At 37.1% G+C, this 20,805-nt stretch overlaps 1 protein-coding gene across 11 annotated transcripts in view; it reads left to right on the top strand.

Moving 5' to 3' along the window:
• TRIP12 (thyroid hormone receptor interactor 12) overlaps positions 1-12,265 on the top strand; it is an 81,603-nt gene extending 69,338 nt beyond the window's left edge. For all 11 annotated transcript variants that reach the window (XM_050902729.1, XM_050902727.1, XM_050902725.1 and 8 more), the window contains 9 exons: positions 568-666; positions 1,192-1,306; positions 1,606-1,760; positions 2,259-2,423; positions 3,672-3,836; positions 7,468-7,581; positions 9,401-9,495; positions 9,702-9,805; positions 10,879-12,265. In XM_050902729.1, coding sequence (XP_050758686.1) covers positions 568-666; positions 1,192-1,306; positions 1,606-1,760; positions 2,259-2,423; positions 3,672-3,836; positions 7,468-7,581; positions 9,401-9,495; positions 9,702-9,805; positions 10,879-11,075 — 1,209 coding nt within the window. In that variant the 3' untranslated portion in view covers positions 11,076-12,265. The remainder of the gene's footprint in view (positions 1-567; positions 667-1,191; positions 1,307-1,605; positions 1,761-2,258; positions 2,424-3,671; positions 3,837-7,467; positions 7,582-9,400; positions 9,496-9,701; positions 9,806-10,878) is intronic.
• Positions 12,266-20,805: the final 8,540 nt, after the last annotated feature.

Here is a 20,805-nt window from a genome sequence, read left to right as displayed (position 1 = left end):
AAAGACAAGAGACATGAGAATCTAGTTCAACTAGAATATAGCTTCCAACATGTAGGAATCCCAGTGCTGGTGTGTGTGGGTTTGGTTTGGTTTTTTTTTTTGTTGGGTGTTTGTTTTGTTTTTTGAAACCTGCCACTTTCCCTACTAGAGAATCCACAAGGGCAGGGTATAAGATTATTCCTTTAGGCTGCTGGATTTTGGCATCTTTATTCTGTGTTTTCTTCTCCACATATTAGTTCGAGGTATGTAACATCACATGACAATGCTTCTCTGCTATGTTATAGTCCTACTGCCAGATTCTTGGCAAGAGTAGTACCTATTAGTTATACTGATACAAATGTAAGGCATTGGTTTTTCATTTTATATTGAACACTTTAATTCTAGTCAGTTTTCATATAGAAGCAAGAATTATTTTATCAAAGTGTAAGCTTACAAATTATTGAACTGTGGAACTATTAGCATGGGGTGGAAAAACTTGCATAACTAATTTTTTTTCCTGTTGTAACTGCCTTGGGAGCTGGGACTTACAGACATAATTTCACTACTTAAAACTTCTCTAATGTGTAGCGCACTGTGAACAGAGATGAGCTGTTGAAACAGGCAGAATCTGTGATGCAGGATCTAGGCAGTTCAAGAGCCATGTTGGAAATCCAGTATGAGAATGAAGTAAGTAATATCAATGCAGTCTAATTTAACCCTTTTTACTGAAGATTAATACAAAAAAGCTACAACTTTCCTAGAATGACTTGGTCAGACTCTTGGTCCTGCCCATTGCTGGTGCCACAAAATTTTATCTATTAATTATCCCTAATCCACCTGGTTGTGACTTTTAGTTGCTAGGAGAAACTGTTTCTGATCTACTAAATTTCATAATGAGTCTTATTCTGCAGAGCACATTTTTTTTCCTAACTCTAAGCAAACAGCTGTGTGTGTTTCCTTTATAATATGATCATTAGGTGGTTAATACTCTTATTCCACTGTTATTCCCTCTGATATGTGGTCTTCCCAAGCTGTCTCAGTTGTATTGTAAATGTTGGCATAGTTAGGTTCTCTAGTTGCTTTTTGCAATGCAGTCTTCTAGCCGATAATGTACTATATTTCTCAGACTAAGTAAAGATTTTGACCTAATGGACTCTATTTATTTATTTATCTCATTCCCCATCCTCTCCCCACACCCTCCCTCCCCCGAAGGTTGGCACAGGCCTAGGCCCCACGCTAGAGTTCTATGCACTTGTATCTCAGGAACTACAGAGAGCAGACTTAGGCCTTTGGAGGGGAGAAGAAGTAACTTTAGCCAATCCAAAAGGTAAATGTTTTACTATCTAAGCTGTCAATATTGATCTAATACTGAGTTGATTCTAAGTTGACTTTAATTATGTGAATGGCTTTGAAAGAGCACCTCAGTTTGTGGTCAGATAATATACCTCATGATAATGTGTGATTATCTTTGTCGTGGTGGGTTTTTTTTGTTTGTTTGGTTTTGGTTTTTTGTTGTTTTTTTTTAATAAGCTTTAGGTTATGGTTATTTGATAGCTGCTTTCAAACTTGCATCTGGAATGAAACTATCAGTGCATGTATTGAACTTTTTTCTTTCTTCCTCAACAGGAAGCCAGGAAGGTACCAAGTACATCCATAACCTTCAAGGTCTTTTTGCACTTCCTTTTGGTAGAACAGCCAAGCCAGCTCACATTGCAAAAGTTAAAATGAAGTTCCGCTTTCTGGGAAAACTAATGGCCAAGGCAATCATGGATTTTAGACTGGTGAGGATAAAATGGAAAATGTGATTCTGAAATGTTAAATGAAAATTCTAGTTCTGACTGTGTTAGAGAAAAAGTAGCATTAAGAGTTGCATGGAATTATTTTCAGCTCTAGCAGTTTGGGTGGGTGGGGGGAGGATGCAGCTGAATTTTTGAGGGGGGGGGAAAGGGTAGTGTGTGGCTTTTGAGACCATAGTGAAAGAAAGAAAAGCCATTGCCTGCCATGTGTTGAATCTCTCTCCAGTCTTCTTTCAGGATCATATTGGACTTATTATTATTCCAGCTGCTAGCTTGCTGATTGCTCTAATGTATATGCACTAGGCAGTCAGTTGTGTTTTCTCAACTGTAAACTTCTCAGGTAAAAACACTCAGATGTGGTGTTTTGGTGTGTGCCAGAACTATGAATTAGTAAATAGTATTCTAGATCTAGTCAGGAGATAAAATAGCAAAAGATAAAGTTTTGGAAGACAGTTCAATACTAAACAACGTTTTGATTTTCAGGTGGACCTTCCTCTTGGACTTCCTTTTTATAAATGGATGCTACGACAGGAAACTTCCTTGACATCGCATGACTTGTTCAGTATTGATCCAGTAGTAGCCAAATCAATATATCACCTTGAAGACATTGTAAGACAAAAGAAAAGACTTGAGCAGGACAAAACACAGGTGGGAAAGTAACCCTAAGAGTGGAAGAGTGCATCTTCGCACATGTTTGGATTTCATGAAGTAGCCGTAATTGAGAGTGTATGATAGTGCTTAATACTGATCTGGTAATAGCGATAATGACTTCATTCTAATAAAAGGAGTAGTTTTAATGTTGTTAAATCAGTGGCTAGTAATTATAACATGCTCTTTTTGTAATGTACACTCTAACATTATGGGATTTTTCTGTGTGATTAAACACAGGCTAGAAATGGCTAAAACTGCCAGATGTTTGCCTAAGGTAACTTCTCTTTTTGGTTCACTTTGAAAAGACTAACCAACTTTGATCAGAGGAAAAAAAATCTATCCTTGATTTTTGAACATTCAAAAGGCTTGGCTCTTTTTATTAGCTGGTTTAGTCAAATTTTCAGATTTTCTTAGAAGTGCCTTTTGTGGTTTTTTTTTTTCCTTCCCCCACTGAAGATCTGTATGCAGAACTGGTGTAAACTGGTTTCATATGTGAGCATACAGGTTCTTTTATAGATACAGAAGAGTCTTAGTTTTTCAAGATAATCCACTCTTAGCTGAAAATAGTACTATTCACTGTTGCAGAGTAGTGATAAAAGGTCTTTGGCATGCATGCTCTTTCTAGCATCCAATGTTAATAGATGGTAGGTGGTAATAACTTAATTTATACTCTTAATACATCTGCTTTGTTACTAGTGAAGTTATTGCAAGCTTGTGGGCCTTTGTTCCTCTTCACCTCACTGTCTCACTCTCTCTCCTTGATCACCGCTTTTAATTTCCCAACAAGAGTTTGAAAAACGTGAAACCTGGTGGATGAAAGCTGAAAAATGTCAGTATGCATGCCAAATATGAATGCCATTAAGTATTCTAAGGAAAAAATATAGCCTAAGAGCCTTAGCATATTACACATCTCCTTCTCTTGCAGTAGTATTTTCTAAATAAATAATATTCCAGTAGTATTTTCTAAATAAATAATATGCAAGAAGTTAAAGTAATTCCAAAATTGCTAGAAAAAAGTGTACTGTTAGGATCTTTCAAGTTTATCCATTAAGACAGTTTATTTGGTTTGTCTTAGTTTACTGTTATGTATGAGAAATAGAGGAAAGCAAGGAATACTGTAACAGTGTTAATAGTAATATTCTTATAGAAATGTTTACTTAGTCAAAACTGCTTTAGAAGTCATAACTTTTGGATAGGTTAATGTGAATGAATTGTTCTCATTGGTTTTCACTTCCAATTTTTTAGACCAAAGAAAGTCTACAGTATGCATTGGAGGCTCTGACTATGAATGGCTGCTCAGTGGAAGATCTAGGGCTGGACTTCACACTTCCTGGGTTTCCTAATATAGAACTGAAAAAAGGGGGAAAAGATACACCAGTCACCATCCACAATTTAGAGGAGTATCTCAGAGTACGTAAAAGCAAAGTTAGGACTAAAATTTTCTTTATTCTTCCTCACCTTGCTCCCAAGTAGTTTGTTTCCATATATATTTCAGTTCATTCTTGTGAACTGGGCACAGCAATAATTTTCCTACTGATTGCTTCTCTTCTGTACTAGTTTCTTACTACAGAAAAACTGTTTAAATCCTAGTCAGCACACCTGACTTGAAAATTTTATAGTACAAAAAAGTCTGATTTATACATAACGAAGTCATCAGAATTATGTTTTTCCGGATAAAAAGTGTTGTAGTAAGTGGAGTAATTTGAGCTGTGGACTTCCAGAATCTTTTAACAAGTTCCCACATCTGGGTATGATAATGAATTTGTTTGCAATAGTGATTTAGCACCTCTACCTGCACCTCAGTAGGCTTTGAACTGCTATAATAATAGTGAAATTTTTTGGAGTCAGACTTAAGAAAACATCAGCTCAGTTGTGAGTCAAAATTAGAGCAGTAGTGTTTCTTTAAAAAAAAACCCATGCCACAAAAAACCCACACAAACAAAAAACCCCCAAACAATAAAAAAAAAAAGGTAAGAAACAGATAACAAAACAGTGCCATCATAAGTTGACAGTACACCTGCATATTGATTTATTCCTATGTCAGAAGGGACATAAAACCTAGAAAAACAAAAGGGTGATACTGCTGAACAAACGTAGGAAACTTTCTGCATAAGAAAGTGTTAAAGGGAATAAGTTAAAAACAGCCTGGAAAAGAGATGAGGAAAGGCAGGAAGAGTGCAATATTATCACATGAAGTCGCGAGTGGGATGGAGGTAAGAATGATTGCATCATGAAAAAGCCATTATTCCTAAATAATGCATTTTCTGACAGGTTAGTCTGCTGCCAGTTTCACTCTGAGGTCTGTTAAGATTTTCAAGCACTGATAAGAAACTTATCTGATGTTTTGGTAGAAATGATTCAGTAAGGAGCATATAAGCTCCTGGATATCAACTGAGAACTTTGCAAAGTTATTCAGTGATCTTTACAACTGAATATTGAGCAGTTGCTGTTCATCTTCCGGATTCAAGCTGTTATGCACATATCCATTTCTTGTATCTTTATTTGTTGAAAGCAAATTCTGCTAGTCAAGAATCACTGGTAAAATTAAACATATTTGGATATAAAGCTGTTTTCAGACTTACAGATGGGCAATGCCAACAACCATAGTTTGTCAGAAACAGCATTTGCAGTCTCTGTTTACTGAGGAAAGCTGAGCAAGGTTGCTTTCAAGTCTGATTTTCATACAGTTTGCGGTCAGTTTTTTTTCTTCTAGGTAACACATATCAGGTATCTGATATGCTGAGAAAGGACACTTGAGATGTCTGCAAGCCTGTAGTTGTCCTATTGCAGGCCTCTGGCATTGTAAAGGAAAAACAGATCACTACAGAAAGCTTGCTCTCCACTTCTTTCTAAACAACTTCTGGGACTATTTTCTTTAAAGAACACGTATGCAGTTTTTCTAGCCTTGTCTTTATATTCCTGCCTTATAGAGGAGACTTTAAACTAGATCCCAGTGATTAGCATTACAGACTTGATGTCAAGAAAATCAAAAAGATTTCAGAGAGAAAATTAGTGTCCTCTGTATTACAAGTATGATGAATTGCAATTTAGAAGCAGTATATTTAATTTATCAGCTAGCCTGTACAGCTCCCTGTGGGTCAGCTGCCCTGCTCTTGAAAATGTCATTTTCATTAAAATCTTGTGTGTGGATTACCATTAAAAGTAGTTTATAAAGCTAGAATATCCTACCGTTACTTTTCATGCCTCTCCTGCAGTCATGTCATTCCACCCTCCACCTCCCTCTTTCTCCCCAAGGACGGTTCCCACAGGAGCTACCTTTATCAGAAAGTAGAACTATTTCAGCTACCAGCATAGTGAAAGACTTTATTCTCTCTCCCCCCCACCCCTTCTCCCCTGTACTATAAAGAAAGAGGCTTGCTTGTTCTAAATTTGTGGACAGAAAGTTTCCAGAGGGCGGGTTTTTTGCCTAGCAATTTGATCTCTTCTTTGAATCCACAAGAATACCGTGCGGCTTAATTTTGCCACACACTCCTGGTCATAAACAGTAATCACAATTCTAAGTAAGCAACTATGCTGCTAGAACAGCCGTAGAATATTCTACTTTATAGAACGCAATAGAACAGCCTTGTGTTGCTGGTGCTTACTAGCTTCCTCTTCAGTATTACAACCTGATGTGTGAAAGTAGGAGTATGTATCTTACCTGAAATTCAATGCCTGACTCTCTTGTAGGAAAGCTTATCAACAGATCCTCATAGGCTTTCATATCTGAGAGCTTTCTAGAGCAAGTAACTCTTCAGTTATTGGGACAGCGTTAAATACTTGCTTCAGGAGTCCAGCAGTATCGTTGAGGTTTTTAATCATATTCAGATGCATCATTAGATGTCTTTCAAGCTTTTCTCAGCATTCCAGGTCAGAGCTTTTAACACATTTAAGAACTAGTAGCTGTGTGTTGACAACACATCTTTTACAACCAGCCTTCATTTCCTGCTAGAGTTGAGGGTATCCAAGGCAAGTGTAATCATCAGTAGCACTAACTGACAAAAGAATCTGAACTTGGCATGCAATCTGCCATGTATAATATATTTCTTAATTTAGTGGAGAAATTCTGGCTGCAGGAGATTTAAAAGAAATTTGGTCTTGTTTGTGTCATGTCCCCTTCCTTCCCCCTAGTGATTATTGTTTCAGTATGTGCTGTCCACTTTGGAAGGTGAATTTAGTCCTGAGGGGGTAACTGCAGGTACAAAAACAAAACAAAACCACACACAAAAAGCCTAGGCTACTGTCTTACTGTCTTTTGCCTTATGATTCTTAACCAAATCCCAGTAACATGAAATGAAGTTATTTCTTTTTTTTCCCTGTGTATTCTTATAATATTAAGCTACTTTATATAGCAAAAAGACTAAAGTTACATTTTGTAACTGTATATTAGAAAAGGGACCCATATGTTTCCATGGGGGAAACTAATATAATACTGCCAATGATGCCCTAAGGATTTCTGTTTCAGTTGCTGAATTTTAAATGGGTATCAGTGTACAGAGAGAACATCTAGGTTACGCTTCTAAAAATATCTAATAAGTGTTTAGATATGTTTTAAAATATTTTGTTAAATAGGTCCAGTTTAACCAGCTATTCTGAATTCCATGTATTAACCTTGATTTATCAAAAATAAAGACAAATAAGTTGTTTAAATTCTGCATGAGTTGCATGATTAGGGTATTCTAAATATGGGGTTGTTTGAACTCTAAATGACTTTTGCTAATTTGCAATGACAGACCACATGAGAAAGTTGTAAAGAAAAAACAAATTCTGTGTCTATTGCATTGCAGCAGCACTACAGTTGCATACATGCAGCAGTGTGAGCTTATGAATTGAGGCAGAATGAGGCAGTGCTGTAGAGCAGCTCCATGAATCAAAGTTCAAACTCTGCCACAACTACAGCGAGCATATGGCTAGGCTTCTGTAAGGTTTTTTTTCTGCAGCTGTAGTCTTTTGTACAGTAGCGATCATTCCACGCTTCCTTTGTTCAAATGACTTTTTTCCTTTTTTTTTTTTTTTTTTTTTTTCCTCCCCTTCCCTGCAGTTGGTTATATTCTGGGCACTAAATGAAGGTGTTGCCAGACAGTTTGACTCATTCAGAGATGGATTTGAATCAGTCTTCCCCCTCAGTCATCTTCAGTACTTCTATCCTGAGGAGGTTGGTAAACGTGTTTTTACTGATGCTTTTATAACCTTATATCTAGATGTATGGACAGTCTGAACTTCGGTGTGCACTGGATGCAGTGTATTTGTGACAGTCTCATTACATTACATTTCTGATGTGTGTTAATAAAACTTGGTGTCCTTTAAATTGCATACTTCAATGTTAGATTTCTGTGTTTGGTGATCATTTATTTGATGCTTTTATTATGAACAGCTCCATTTTCTTTAAAATTGAGTGTATCCAGCTTTTCTGAGAAAAGTGCTTAAATTTATATATGCAGGCTCTCTATATTGGTATGGATACTTTAATTCCTTGTATTGCAGTACTTTTTAATAGCTATAGATATAGATGTGGATGCTATCTGGATGTTCTGTAAAAAAAAAAAGTCAGCTCTTTAACAAAGCTTTAGACAGTAAGAGGAGATTCAGATGAAGGGGTAAAGAATAAGGATAGTTAGTCTTGTCTTGTTCTCACCACCAACCATATCAATTTCCTTGTAAAATTCTTACGAAGTGGACTGCATTGAGACACAATTATGGCTGTCTGGACTAGAAGAGAGAATATTTTATTACTCTACCTTTAGAGAGTTTATGAAGACTATGCTTTGAAGGGTTTGTTTACCTTCATAAACTTAACACCTTTGACTTCATGAAGAAATGTTAAGCATGCTCTGAAGCAGTGTGTTAGCCAAGCCTTTGTGTTACCATTTTGTTCTTGATGCTTTGCAATGTAAGAGTCTCTTAAAGCTGAGATCTGTAACTGCTCATAGTGATTCTTCTTCATGCCTCTCTGTTGGTACTACTTTCAAAGAGTGCCACCACCTTTTTTTCTGCAACAAATCTAAGGCTAGTAAAAATGGCAGATTATTCTAGTTTCTCCAGTGTTTTACCCAAAGTTCACCGTTTCGTGGTATATGTGATGCTGTTCTTCTATCTTGTCATTGTTTGGGATGGTTTGATGCTTGATTCTGCTTGGAAATTTTAAAATACAGACACTAGTCTATTGCTAATCCACTAATATGGTTGGTCAAAATTAAGCCATAGGAGTAGTGTGAGATGTAAGATATCTTTTCCTGATAGAATGTACATGTGTGATCTTGTGTGCTGTTGCTGATAGCTATCCAGCCATTTGAACCTTTTTACAAACCATTCCTAAACTGTTATAAAGAACTTGTAAAATTCTTTTGTTCATGAACAGAAGAGCTAGGTGTGTCAAACCTCTGGTTTTATTAATATCAGGGCTTTACAACTCCTCATGTATCCTAGAAGGAAGTCTGTAGAAGCTTTTAATGTTTTGGCTGTAGCCTGTCGTCTCTGCTTGCCCAAGTGCATAGAAAGAACAGGCAAAGTAATTTAAGTACCAAACTGCCATCTGACAGATCCATCTCTGTCTAATGATTCTTTTTTTTTCTTTTCTTTCAAAGAAGAGCTCCAAGTTCTAAAAAGCAAGTGTAAACATTCTGTTCTTCCCATTCCCCTAGATTTCTTTAAAAATTGTTAAAAGAAGTTACGGCATTTTTGGTTCTCCAATGTAAATTGCTTATTAGGACTGTCTCTGTTCTAAGAGATACATTCAGCATCTCATGTGGTAGTGGATTGTACGCAAAGGCAGATTCAGCAAATGAGGCTGTCACTGGGATGAAGCTATTGCATTCAAAGAATTTGGGAGGATTGCTTGGGGTGACTGAGGTTGTTTTTTGCAGCAAGCCATTCCAGAAAGTAGAATGCTGTAATAGTAGTCAGAATGGACAGTACTTGTTCTGCCTCAAGTTCTAAAGGGGAAAACTTACTTCCTTCTTTTTTAATTTTTATAGTTGGAGCAGCTCTTGTGTGGCAGTAAAACGGACACTTGGGATGCAAAGACTTTAATGGAATGTTGCAGGCCAGATCACGGTTATACGCATGACAGGTAATATGGTGTTGGTCTTGTTAAAAAATAACTAAATATTAGCACTAGAAAATATGTATTTAAATCATCTTGATATACTGTTATTCAAGCTAAAGGATTTATATGAAATTTATTTGAAAATATTCATACTGCACTGAATATGAATCTGATGCAATTATTTTAACTATAAACAAAATAATAATAGCTTGCTTTTTTCCCCTCCTTAGTCGAGCAGTGAAGTATCTTTTTGAAATTCTCAGTAGCTTTGATAGTGAGCAGCAAAGACTGTTTCTTCAGTTTGTGACGGGTAGCCCCAGACTGCCTGTAGGAGGTAGGTTTTGTTTATTACCTATTGCTATATATGAAATGAGTATTATTAATGCATTTCAGAATAAGTGGATTATTTCAGTATAGGAAAAAAATACTTAACTGTGTATTTTAGAGGTTCATACTTGTTTGACACTTCTAGGTTCGGAAGTGGCTGGGTAGACTTCAGGTAGAATTCTCATAAACTCTGTGTTAATCTCATGACACTTCATTCAATTGACTCTCTCCAGGTTTAATTTATGTTACCAGATAACCTATTGGAGGGAAAAAATAGTTAGAAATTTAAACAAAACTGAAAACCCTTAATGCTGTATTCCTTGGCTAGAGGTGCATTAAGTTATGACAACAACAAAATGATGTGTTGCTACCTGGAAACAATAATCTCTTTTCTAGAAAGGAGACAATACTAGCGTAGTGATAAACTTTAATTTCTCCCCCTTTTGAATTTCAGAATTTAGATGAGAGGCAGTGAGGAAAACTGAGGAATTGGCTGTCTTTGCTAGGGACAATTACAGAATACACATTTTACCGTATTCTCAGCTGAACGCTTTGCAAGTAAAAAGAGAATTTATGCATCTGTTCCATTACTTACGTTCTTTGGGGTTTGGGGGAAGTTGATCCTCAAAAAAAATTTTTTTTAGAGCTCTTTTGGGGAAAGATGTTGCAGACAGGATTGAGGGTTAGGAGTATAAAAACCTTAGCTGGAGTAAAAAAATAAGGTGCCACAGTCATAGATAATTTCTGAGAATCTTAGAAAATGCGTATGAAACCAACAAACTCTTAATAATATTGTGATTGGAGTAGGTTTTTTACACATACAGAACATGGAATTAAAAGTAGAAGCGTCTAGTTTGTTTCTTTTTTTAATTCATCTTGGAAAACTAATTTACAGACAGGATTTTAGGTATTTTTTTTAGCTTGCTACATGGCCTTATAAAGCCATATTCTAAATTTTTAAAAATAGATTAAGAAGCCAGTTATGAGATGCATGCTTCTGTCACTGTTAGGTGTCTACAGTGTTAACTGTGGGTTTTCAAGAGGAACAACCTTATTCTGAATGTCTTTTCTCATTAATAGGCTTTCGAAGTTTGAACCCTCCGTTGACAATTGTACGCAAGACATTTGAGTCTACAGAGAATCCAGATGATTTCTTACCCTCAGTAATGACTTGTGTGAACTATCTCAAATTGCCGGACTATTCAACTATTGAGATAATGCGTGAAAAACTCTTGATAGCTGCAAGAGAAGGGCAGCAGTCATTCCATCTTTCCTGATCACAATGAAAAATGCAATGTCTGCCTGTTACAGCAAAAGAGAAACTCATGATTCTTTTCTAAATATATCACCTGAGTCAAGGAAACGTGTTACGCCTTCTTGTTGTAGAAAAACGGCTTGCAGATTATAAACAAAGACACTTGGTTGATATTCATTAAAGGCCCCTATGGACTTAAAGTGATCAGGCCCTAAAAGTTGTTGTGACAAGGTTTCTTTAGCAAGTTCTTGTTTAAATTATCATTTATTTGATGAGTGAAGTTTTTAACTTGCTTTGCTGTGTGAAATTTAAAAAGGGATGTTTTTCCAGGCTGGAACAATAAATGTCGCTGTGCAGTTTAATACTGGGCTGTGTGTATCCATCTAGCTAAGTCTGAAGTTTTTCCTCCAAAGACAACTTTTGTACATAAGTACAGAAATTAAAATACACCATGTATTTGACGAATCTAGTTTAGTAGACTAGTTCTGTGTACCCTCACCTGCCTCTAATTTTACCCATCCTCATGTATTGTCTCATGTGCAATTCACTTGGTTCTTTTTGTGTGCAACATTCAACAATTGTTATGTTTTGGTTTGCGTGGGCATTTAACTGCTCCATGCCTCTTTCTCTGATTAAGATAATTTAAATTTTACTGAAATCAAATATATATTGTCAATATAATTCAGCCTTTGTAACTAGGTAGAACCTTTCTTATAGCATAGTTTTACTGTAGTGGTAGGATATAATGGCGACAGTCTTTACCAGTCGACGCTCTAGAGCTGTTTACACAGTGATTCAGGCAGCAAAAGCCTCTTACTAGAGGCTAGGAAGAATTATTTCTTTCATGTAGTTGAAGTCCAACAGCTTGGGCTGGCCAGTGTGTATTGTGGTAAGGCCAGAGCATTTCGAATTGATGTAAAGTTTTTTAAAAGACAAATTAGTCGTTTCATTCCCTGTTTGAGTAAACAATTTTCTTGTTCTTGATCGAAGTTCCTGGTTACTTTTGTAGTTTTTTTCTTTTTTTTTTTTTTTTTTTCCCCTCCCCAGCGCTAGCTTGGAACAAACAGTTCAGCCTTTGTCTTTTGACACAGATAAAGCACCTGTAAGCAATGCTCTGTCCAACTGTTTTATGTGCTGATTTCTCAAATCTGCAATAATTTACTTCATCAGGTTAATGTTTTTACCTGAATATAAATAAAAAAGTTTGCTTCACCTTTTTGTTCATAGTTTTGTACTGTATGCATAAAGTTCAATTGTGTAAATTACTGTAATGCAAGTAAATCATCGTAAATCTACTTGGCTAACAGCCTGCAACTTGTGGATGATTTACTACTAAAACAAGACCTTTTTAAGACCTCCAACTTAGAGGGAAATTTTTTCCGTTTTATGGGTTCAAAAAATGGGCAATTACAAATATTCCTGAGATGTACCTGCTATGTAGTTCATCTCTATGAAAATGCGATAGTTAATTACTTTTATTCAACTTTGAGAAATCAAAATTCATTTCAGTGCTTAGAAATTGTTAAATTCTGGCTAATCAGGCTAGTATTTCCCCTAAACTAACAAGTTTTCTTTTATCTAGCTGAAGAACTTGTACTTCCCGAATATGTAATGGACATTCTTCCAGTGAACATTCACAGACTCACTTGTGGTTGCTCATACCAGTGCCACTGAAATGTAATGCAAACCTGTCACGAGCATGAGTAGAATGTGAAATCCTTGCACAAAGAACCTGATAACTGAACAGTTTCTACTACCGTATTAAAACTGAAAGAAGGCGCTTCACACTGTACATATAATAATGGTAGTGCACAGTGCGGCATAGTTTTCATAAAACTTCAAGGCAGTGTTTAAACTATGGACTGGTGTTTAAATTGTTCTGATAACTTGATCAAACTGAGCACAAAAAAGTGTTTATAGTGTGTGGATAGCAATTTGTTCATTTTTTAAGGTTCTATATTTTAAAAAAACTGACTTGTGTAAAAAAAAAAAGAAAAAAGCTAATATTTTGTATTAAAATATCATGTGTATTGATATTTTTTTTACCCATGTTGTCTCCCTCTAGAATCTGGCTTTCATTGACTTTGAAATTTTGAGGAGCTTTCAAATTTGATATATAGCCATTGTGTAACTGTTTCAGTGGGAAAATAAGTTGTTGGTTGCCTGTTTAAAAAGAAAGGAAAAAACAAGTACCTGTGGTGATCACTTTTTGTTGTGCTGGCTGTCATTTTCAGCACAGACTAAGGATGTAGTTGGCCTGAAAAGTGAATTAAACCCTTTTGGGTGACCCTTTCCGCCCCCCCCCCCCCCCCCCCCCCCCCCAAGGGCAGCTTTTAGCATATTAGAAGAGCAGTCTGGCTTAAAAGGTAAAGATAGTAAATTACAATAATAAATTGAAGAGTCACAGTTTGCATGACTGCAATACTTTCCTACAAACAGAAATGTGGTTTCTAAGAGTAGTTGAGAGCAAGTGGAGGGGTGGGGCAAGATGTTAGGGATTCCTCCTTTTCAGAAACTTTGGATTAAGGGAAAAGCTCACCAAAGTCAATCATAGGTCTGTGCAGATGCCTGTTGAGGACTATGTAGCCCTCAGAAGAATGTGGAGTCATCTTAGTACTGAGCTGCTTTGTATACCTTTATAAGGTACAATAAAAGGTACAATAAGAAGTCTTATTTTTGAAAAAAGAGGCTTTTTTTAATATGGTAAGTTCAACTGGCTTTAGAGAACACCAGCCATTGGTTACTATTTTGGATGAGTTTCAGGTCCTTCTAAATTAACAAGAGCAGCAAAAAAATCGTTCATGGAAAAAAGTGCTGTCCAAGCACTGATAGCTGCTACTGAACTTGTGCAGTGATTTTTTTTTTTTATTAGATGTTTGCTTTATACAGAAATCTTTTGTGTAGAACACTTAAGTAGTACCACATCTGACATGAATTAGTAAATTGTAGTGCTGCTTTACTTCATATTCTGTAGGAACATGTACAAGAATTAATTCCAAGTATGTGTAAAATGCCCATTGCCAAACTTAATCAGATATTCAAATTTTCATATGCAGACTGCTTGCATAATTGAATTGCCTAGATTCTTCATTCTTTCCCCTCAACTGTATGTTTATTTTTTTTTCTATCTCCTTTCCCTTACTGAGCTCCCCTCTGCTGAGAAGGTGGGTGCCTAGGGGCCAGGGACTGATGAAATTCAAAGTGCCTGCATTACTTGTGCCCTCTTTTCAGGCCACTGCTGCAGGCAGGTCTGTCATCTGTAGTTTCTGGGCCCTGTCCCACCTGTTTCCAGCAGCTTGGCTTCAAATGAATAATACCAGTTCCCATTATCTGAGAAGCCTGTACCTCTGCAGAGGGCTTTCTAACAGGAAATTAAAGTCTACCTGACTTCAGGGATAATGCCTTGTTTTTAATGTGAACGTGCCTCCCCCAAGCCAAAATGCTTTTCTGTAGCTAAAGCTGTTGGCAGAATGGAGAAAAATAAAAAGCTTTGCTGAATAAAAGTTTGGAAGGGGGGCAAAGTCTTACTGGTAGTTGAGCCTTTTCAGGGCTTGTTCTGTCTTTCTCGTACTTTCCTTTCCTAGTCTCTTGATAGCTTGAACTGGAAAACCTCTGCCATGTGATCTCTTTCTGTGATCTTGCAGGAATTTCACAGCTGTGCGCTCTCAACTTGCTGTATCTCTCCCAATGCATTGTGTTTTCAATAGCTTTTCTCAGATGAGTGTAGCTGGTTGCCCCAAGAGTAGGCGTAGTCACCCCACCCCAGTGCCCCAGCAGAAGCTGCAGTCACATGCGTTTTAACAGAACAGGAATGCATGTTTATACAGCAGATAGGAAACAAATTTCATAGCTCTACTGCCTGTGACTAACAGTGAATGGCTCAAGGAATAACTGCTTCAGTGGACTGGGGTAGAAGATGCCTTCAGAGGAATACTATCTCCTTGTCTCCTGGTACTGAAATGTGCATGTATTGATTAGACATCAAGCCGCTTTGGGGGTGGAGGAGGAACAGGTCTTGGGTCTCTTCCTTTGCTGTATGTATCTGGGGAGTCATGAAATCTTGAACCATAAACAGGAGAACTAAACGGAGGGGAAATTGTGAAGATACATCCAGTATTTTCAAGGCACTAGATTAAAGTTCCTGATAGCTCTAGATCTAGTTTGGCAGCAACTTCTGGAAACCTGGTTGAAAGAGGAAAAAGAAAAAAAAAAACCAAAACACAAACAACAAAAAAACCACCCCAAACCCAAAACAAAAAACAAGACCACCCTAAAAGGAGTAATAGGAGAGGTGAAAGTGTGCCTGCCCCCCCCCCCCCCCCCCCCAAAAAAAAAGGTGGGGGGTGGAATTCCTAGCTCCTGTGACATCTTCCTGTAATCAAGGAAACCGTCCAGTTCAGGCTGTAAGCAGCATGTTGGGGTAAAGCAACAAGTGTGTTGTGGGGCTCGTTTGGGTTTTTTGTTTTTTGGTGGTGTGTTTTTTTTTTTTTGGTCCTGTCTGTCTCTGTCCTGTCCCACTGCCCCTTTAGTATTAGGCTGTCGCTATTGCTGACCCCATTAAAGACAGAGGTAGATAAGCCTGGGGGACAATGTTGTGAGACAGCAACCACCCTGCCCTCTTGTCTGAGAACAGGAAGAGGTAGAAGGAGGAGGTTTCCCTCTGTAAAGGTAAGCTTAAACACAATATATTCTTATGTACTGAAAGCCAAGGCAGGTTGATGCTATGGAGATACTTAAAAAAAATGCAGTTATCCTATCTCAATAACTATTTCCCAAATATACAACTGAGAGAAAGGTAGAAAGAAAAGATCATGAGATTTCATGAGCTGTCTGTAGAGCACTCTTGACTGCTACCTGCTTTTAACTGTCTGGGATGGTGGGATCCTACAGGAAGGGAACATAGGGGATTTTTAGACTTTTGCCCTAGTATGGAAAACTACTACAACAAATTAACAGCAGAAATTGTGGCAAATAGCTAACTGTATTCAACAGTATTTTTGTGGCATTTACCTCGGGAGCTAGACACTCTGAACCCCTGCTTCATCGCTTTGCCTGTCCTCGCATTCTTCGGTTCCCCTCTGTTCCCATGGTCTCTTGTGGCTGTTTCATATGGTGGCTGAGGTTAAATATGGAGAGTATTTAGTGTAATCGTTTCTGATAGAATCAAGGTACATTTCATAGATCTTTGGTAAAGTAAAACCTATGCTTTCAGGGAAGACAGCAACCTTAACTGATGCGTTGTAGTGAGTGAGTGAAATGGGTCATAGGAATAAAAATGGAATTTAGTGAAATTTTGTCTGTTTTAGGAGGCCCGTGAGCTAGAAATGATGGGAAACAGAATATTTAGGGCAAATATCAGGTATGTGGTTTTGGTCTTCCTTTAGCTGCTATCCAAGGTATTCTAGGCTAAATATAGGCCTGGTCTGACTGCAGCTCTTCTGTTCTTAAGACTTCTTGTATGCAGAAGCCTTTTTGGCAGGCAGGCGATGCAAGCAGTGATCCAGAAATAGTCAGCCAATCTAGGAGGTGGCACTTTATTTCCCAGCCTCTTCTTCCAACCTTTTTTCACAGGTGATTACTTCTATGTATCAAAACTGTCGAGACATTGGCTAAACAATTAAAATTTCCTACATGATCTTTTTTTTCCTGAAGCCAATATTTCCTATAGTCTGTGCTATGTTTCTCAAACAAATAGCAGTATTTAATCTTTATGCCTTCACTTTGTAGCTTGGCATGCTTGATTTACTGAAAGTATTGACGTTACTAATCATTCAGAAAGGTTTCCCACAGTTTTGATATTTCTTCGGTATGCAAAGGAGCAAGCCTTGTTTTGGGACAATAAAAGTATAAATGCTATTCAAAAAGGGGGAAAAGAAGTTGCTTTAAAATGGTTATCAAACAAGCAAAATTATCCCACCTTTAGTAACACTGAGTGCTAAGACTGGTAATTGCCAACTTACGGCCAGCAGTATCAACTACTTTTGCTGGACCAGAAATTAGAGGTAAAGGGAAAAACTGGCTGGAGGGCAGCTCTGCTGAAGAGGGCCAAACACAGGTCAGCAGTGTGCCCTGGCAGCAAAGGAAGGCAACAGCATCCCACGCTGCATTAACAGGAGCACAGCTGGCAGATCAAGAGAAGGGATTATTCCCCTTTGCTTCATATCCCCAGAGGAGAGATTGTGCAGGCTCCCTGGGTTTTTCAAGACCCAACTGGATAAATCTGTTTGTTTTACTAAAACGTTGCAATTCTAAAATTAGCTGTCTTTAGAAGTTAAAATCAAAACTGCATGCAGGCATTTACTAATGACTGAGAATCAAAAAAAGTTGATATGCATCTTATAGTCTTGCACTGTTTTGTGCTACATTGGTCCTATCGATTTAAATAAGTTCAATGGGAGAAATCTATATGCAGAGAGAAAGGTTTTCTAAATTTTCCGATAAAAGGAATGGAAATGACAAGGGTCTTTGTTGCAGCTGCGGATTATGAGTAATCTCCACTTCAGAGGACTCTGCTTCAACTGACTGAAAATTACAGGTCTTAATTACTTCTACTTTTCTTAAAAGGATTTCAACTTTCAAAAGTTTTTCTGGCATCTTATTTCTGTTTTTAATATTGAGTGAAGTGGCGTTTACCTGTGTTCAGAAGCTGTTATGTCTCTGTGTTCATCTCTGTCCCAGCAGGTAGCTGGTCACTTCCAATTTCTTCCAGAGTAAGTAGTTAGCATGATTTGACAGCAAGTATGGAGACATGCCATAATTCCATATACAGGATTTTCTAGAAAGAGCAGTTCTCACAGGTATTAACCAAAAATAACATCCTGAAAACTGCCTAAAAATTGGAAGATTAGGTAGAATTAGGAATGTGAAATGCAGAAGACAGGAAAAAGTTTACTACTCCCATCCCATATGTGGAATTTGAAAAATGAGTACTGATAGGTGAGTGACCACAGCAGTGCTGTGTATGTCCATGGTGATGCTCAAGATGTTTATGAACATGTTATATAATTAACCTTCTGCTTTACTGTGTTCTTGCAAATTTTTAGTAATATGTACCTGCAAAATACATTTTCTACCAAAAGCTCACTGTGCAGTTTACAAACAGATTAATTTAGCCTTTATCATATTTAATGTATGGGCAAAGGAACAGAGAATAAGATGCCGTTTGATATCAGATGCCCGTTTTTCTGAGACCATTGTACATTCCAGCTGTCAGTAAAATTTGATACTGTTTTTGACAGCTGTGGGATGCCTGATTTTGAGTTGATATACATCCTGCATGTCCGTTACAGCGTAAACAGAAAAAGGTGTAGCAAGAAGCTACCAATTAGTTGAGATCAAGTAGGATTTCACTTTGTATCAGTTATTAGGTTAGAGGTATTTATGGATTCACCAAGCAATCTCTGTTAATGCAGTTTCATAGAAAAACATTTGTCTTAGGAATGACAGTGAAAAAACAATGATGGGAGTTAAAGCTAGAAAGACAGCATGTTATAGGAGGAACATACGTGCTTCATGACCTAACAAAGTTGACACTGTAACTCAGCAGCTATCTGCCTCTTCTCTAGCAGCATTGATCTCTTAGATATGATATTTACCTCTTTCAAAAGTAAGAGTATAAGTAATGTACAAGAGAAGTCGCATTACCTAGGCAGAGCGGACAGCTTTACAACAAATCCTTCAACCTGAATGTGGAAGCAGTATTAGTAATAAAATAGGGGGAGACTGTACAGTACCAACTTTATATAGCTATACATTACTTTTATTTTCTGTTATCCTTGTTATTGTTGCTACATACATCGTATGTTACAATTACTGTCCCCATTCTTGGGTTCCTGTTTTTCTCCCTTCACAGCTTATTTTTCAGTAATCTTGCACTCAAACATGTTCAACTGCTACCTTCATACTAATGACTTAAAGGTGTTATCCTTCTGTGCTGGAGCAGACTGTTTCTGACCAAATTCCAGTCTTGATGTAACACCACTGATGTCCAGATGTTTAATATTTCTAAGTCCAAAATAAGGCTTTTAATCGTTCTTCCAAGACCTTTACCTTTTTTTTTTTTTTTAAATACAACCATCTTCCCTGTCAGTCTGGCCTCAAAAATAGATTCTTGCATCCATACTGGATCTGAATGTGCTGATGCTTTCTGCTTAACAGGTCCTCTCCTATCCACATACGTCTTTCAACAGATATATCATACCCGTTATGTAACTGGCATTTTTGTTTAGGTTTTCTTTTTTTTTTTTACTATTAAAGACAACTTTGCTTTGCTTATTCCCATTCAAGGGACAGATATGCAGACCACTTTTAGTCTATTGCTTTGCTTGTGTCAACCATCTCTTCTCTCCATGTGTATCTCTTAGCTCCCTTTTCTCCACCACATTAAAGTTCTTGTCTTTTAATGCTCCAAAAAAGAACCTTTGTTCCCTGTCCTGTTCATCTCACACCTGTACGTATTCTCAGGTTACCTCAGACACCTTAAAATTAATCTTTGAAAAGCTTCTTTGCCATAATGTTTACCCCAGAAATGATCATGATAAAAGACAGTTGCTGTCTATGCTTATGACTTGTTGTGATGGTTGATATTGTTTCATTGTGTCCTTCATGCTGTGTTCTCTTTCTGTAATGCCTGGCTTTGCCCTCTCTTGTGCTTTAATGGTAAGCTTTTCATAGTGGGGAGGTGTATTTTTTGTGGGGGAGGACATTTTTTGTCCTTTCTGTGTACAGCGTCAAAGAGAATGTGGTTGCAAGTAGAGTATCTCAGAACTGTTACCCAATCTGGAAATAGGAGGAAAAAATTGCCAGCTGCCAGGGATTTACTTTTTAATCTTTTGTGAGAAAAGAAAAAAATAAAATCTATTAAACTTTAATTTGATTGCTATCTAAGGGAAATAAATTAATTTAATAGCAATAATTTTAGCTTTTTAACAATTCTTAAATGGAATTAGGCAATTCCAGTTAGTTGTCAATATAAATACTCTTATCAAAGATATTATGGCTCTTTCTGTTATTTCTTTTAGGAGTCCTGCCTACTTGATTCTTAGTCATGAAAATGCATCTGTTCACACCTGAATCAATGTGAAGATCAGAATAATATATAATGCTACATAATAATGTCTTTTACACTTCATGTTACGGTCATATAGTTTTAAAATGTGTTAAGAAATCTAGACTATATTTGCTTTGTATTACACAATATCAGCAAAACAGCTTTCCAAAGGGCAAATCTGCACGTTTCATTCAGTTTTTATAGTAAAATTACTCTCAGTGCAATGTAGTCTTCTTACTTGGCCAAGGCCATTTATGAAATTTACTGGCAAATTCAAGTTAAGCACTCTTCTACAGAGCTTGCGTCATTTTTCATTTATTGGAGCTTTGTTTAAGTGTATGACTTTCTCCTCCAGAGCAACAGGGATTAGATATTTTCCATTTGCTGCTATGCGGTATGCAGCATGGATATGCGCTGTACTGCTGCCTTTCTAAACAATGTGTCGTTTGCCAGAGAGACTGAGCTACAGCACCTATGCACGTAGCTGAAGCTGTCAAATGGATGACACAGACTATTTCTGCCATATGCTTTTTTTGTAATAATAAGTACTTAATATCTTGCCTTTTTGACTATGGAGAGTAGAAAAAATTCATGTGACAGTGGAAAACCAGACAGAGATTTATCCCTTGCTCTATATGCAATCAAAGATAGCACTTTGGTTTTCAAGTTCACAGTTTATGTATCTTTCTTTAAAAATCTTCAG

This window comes from Gymnogyps californianus, chromosome 10 (genome assembly GCF_018139145.2).
Source record: "Gymnogyps californianus isolate 813 chromosome 10, ASM1813914v2, whole genome shotgun sequence".
Classification (NCBI taxonomy): Eukaryota; Metazoa; Chordata; class Aves; order Accipitriformes; family Cathartidae; genus Gymnogyps; species Gymnogyps californianus.
The sequence above is the reverse complement of the archived record's forward strand: the minus strand, read 5'-3'. Positions and strand labels throughout refer to the sequence as shown.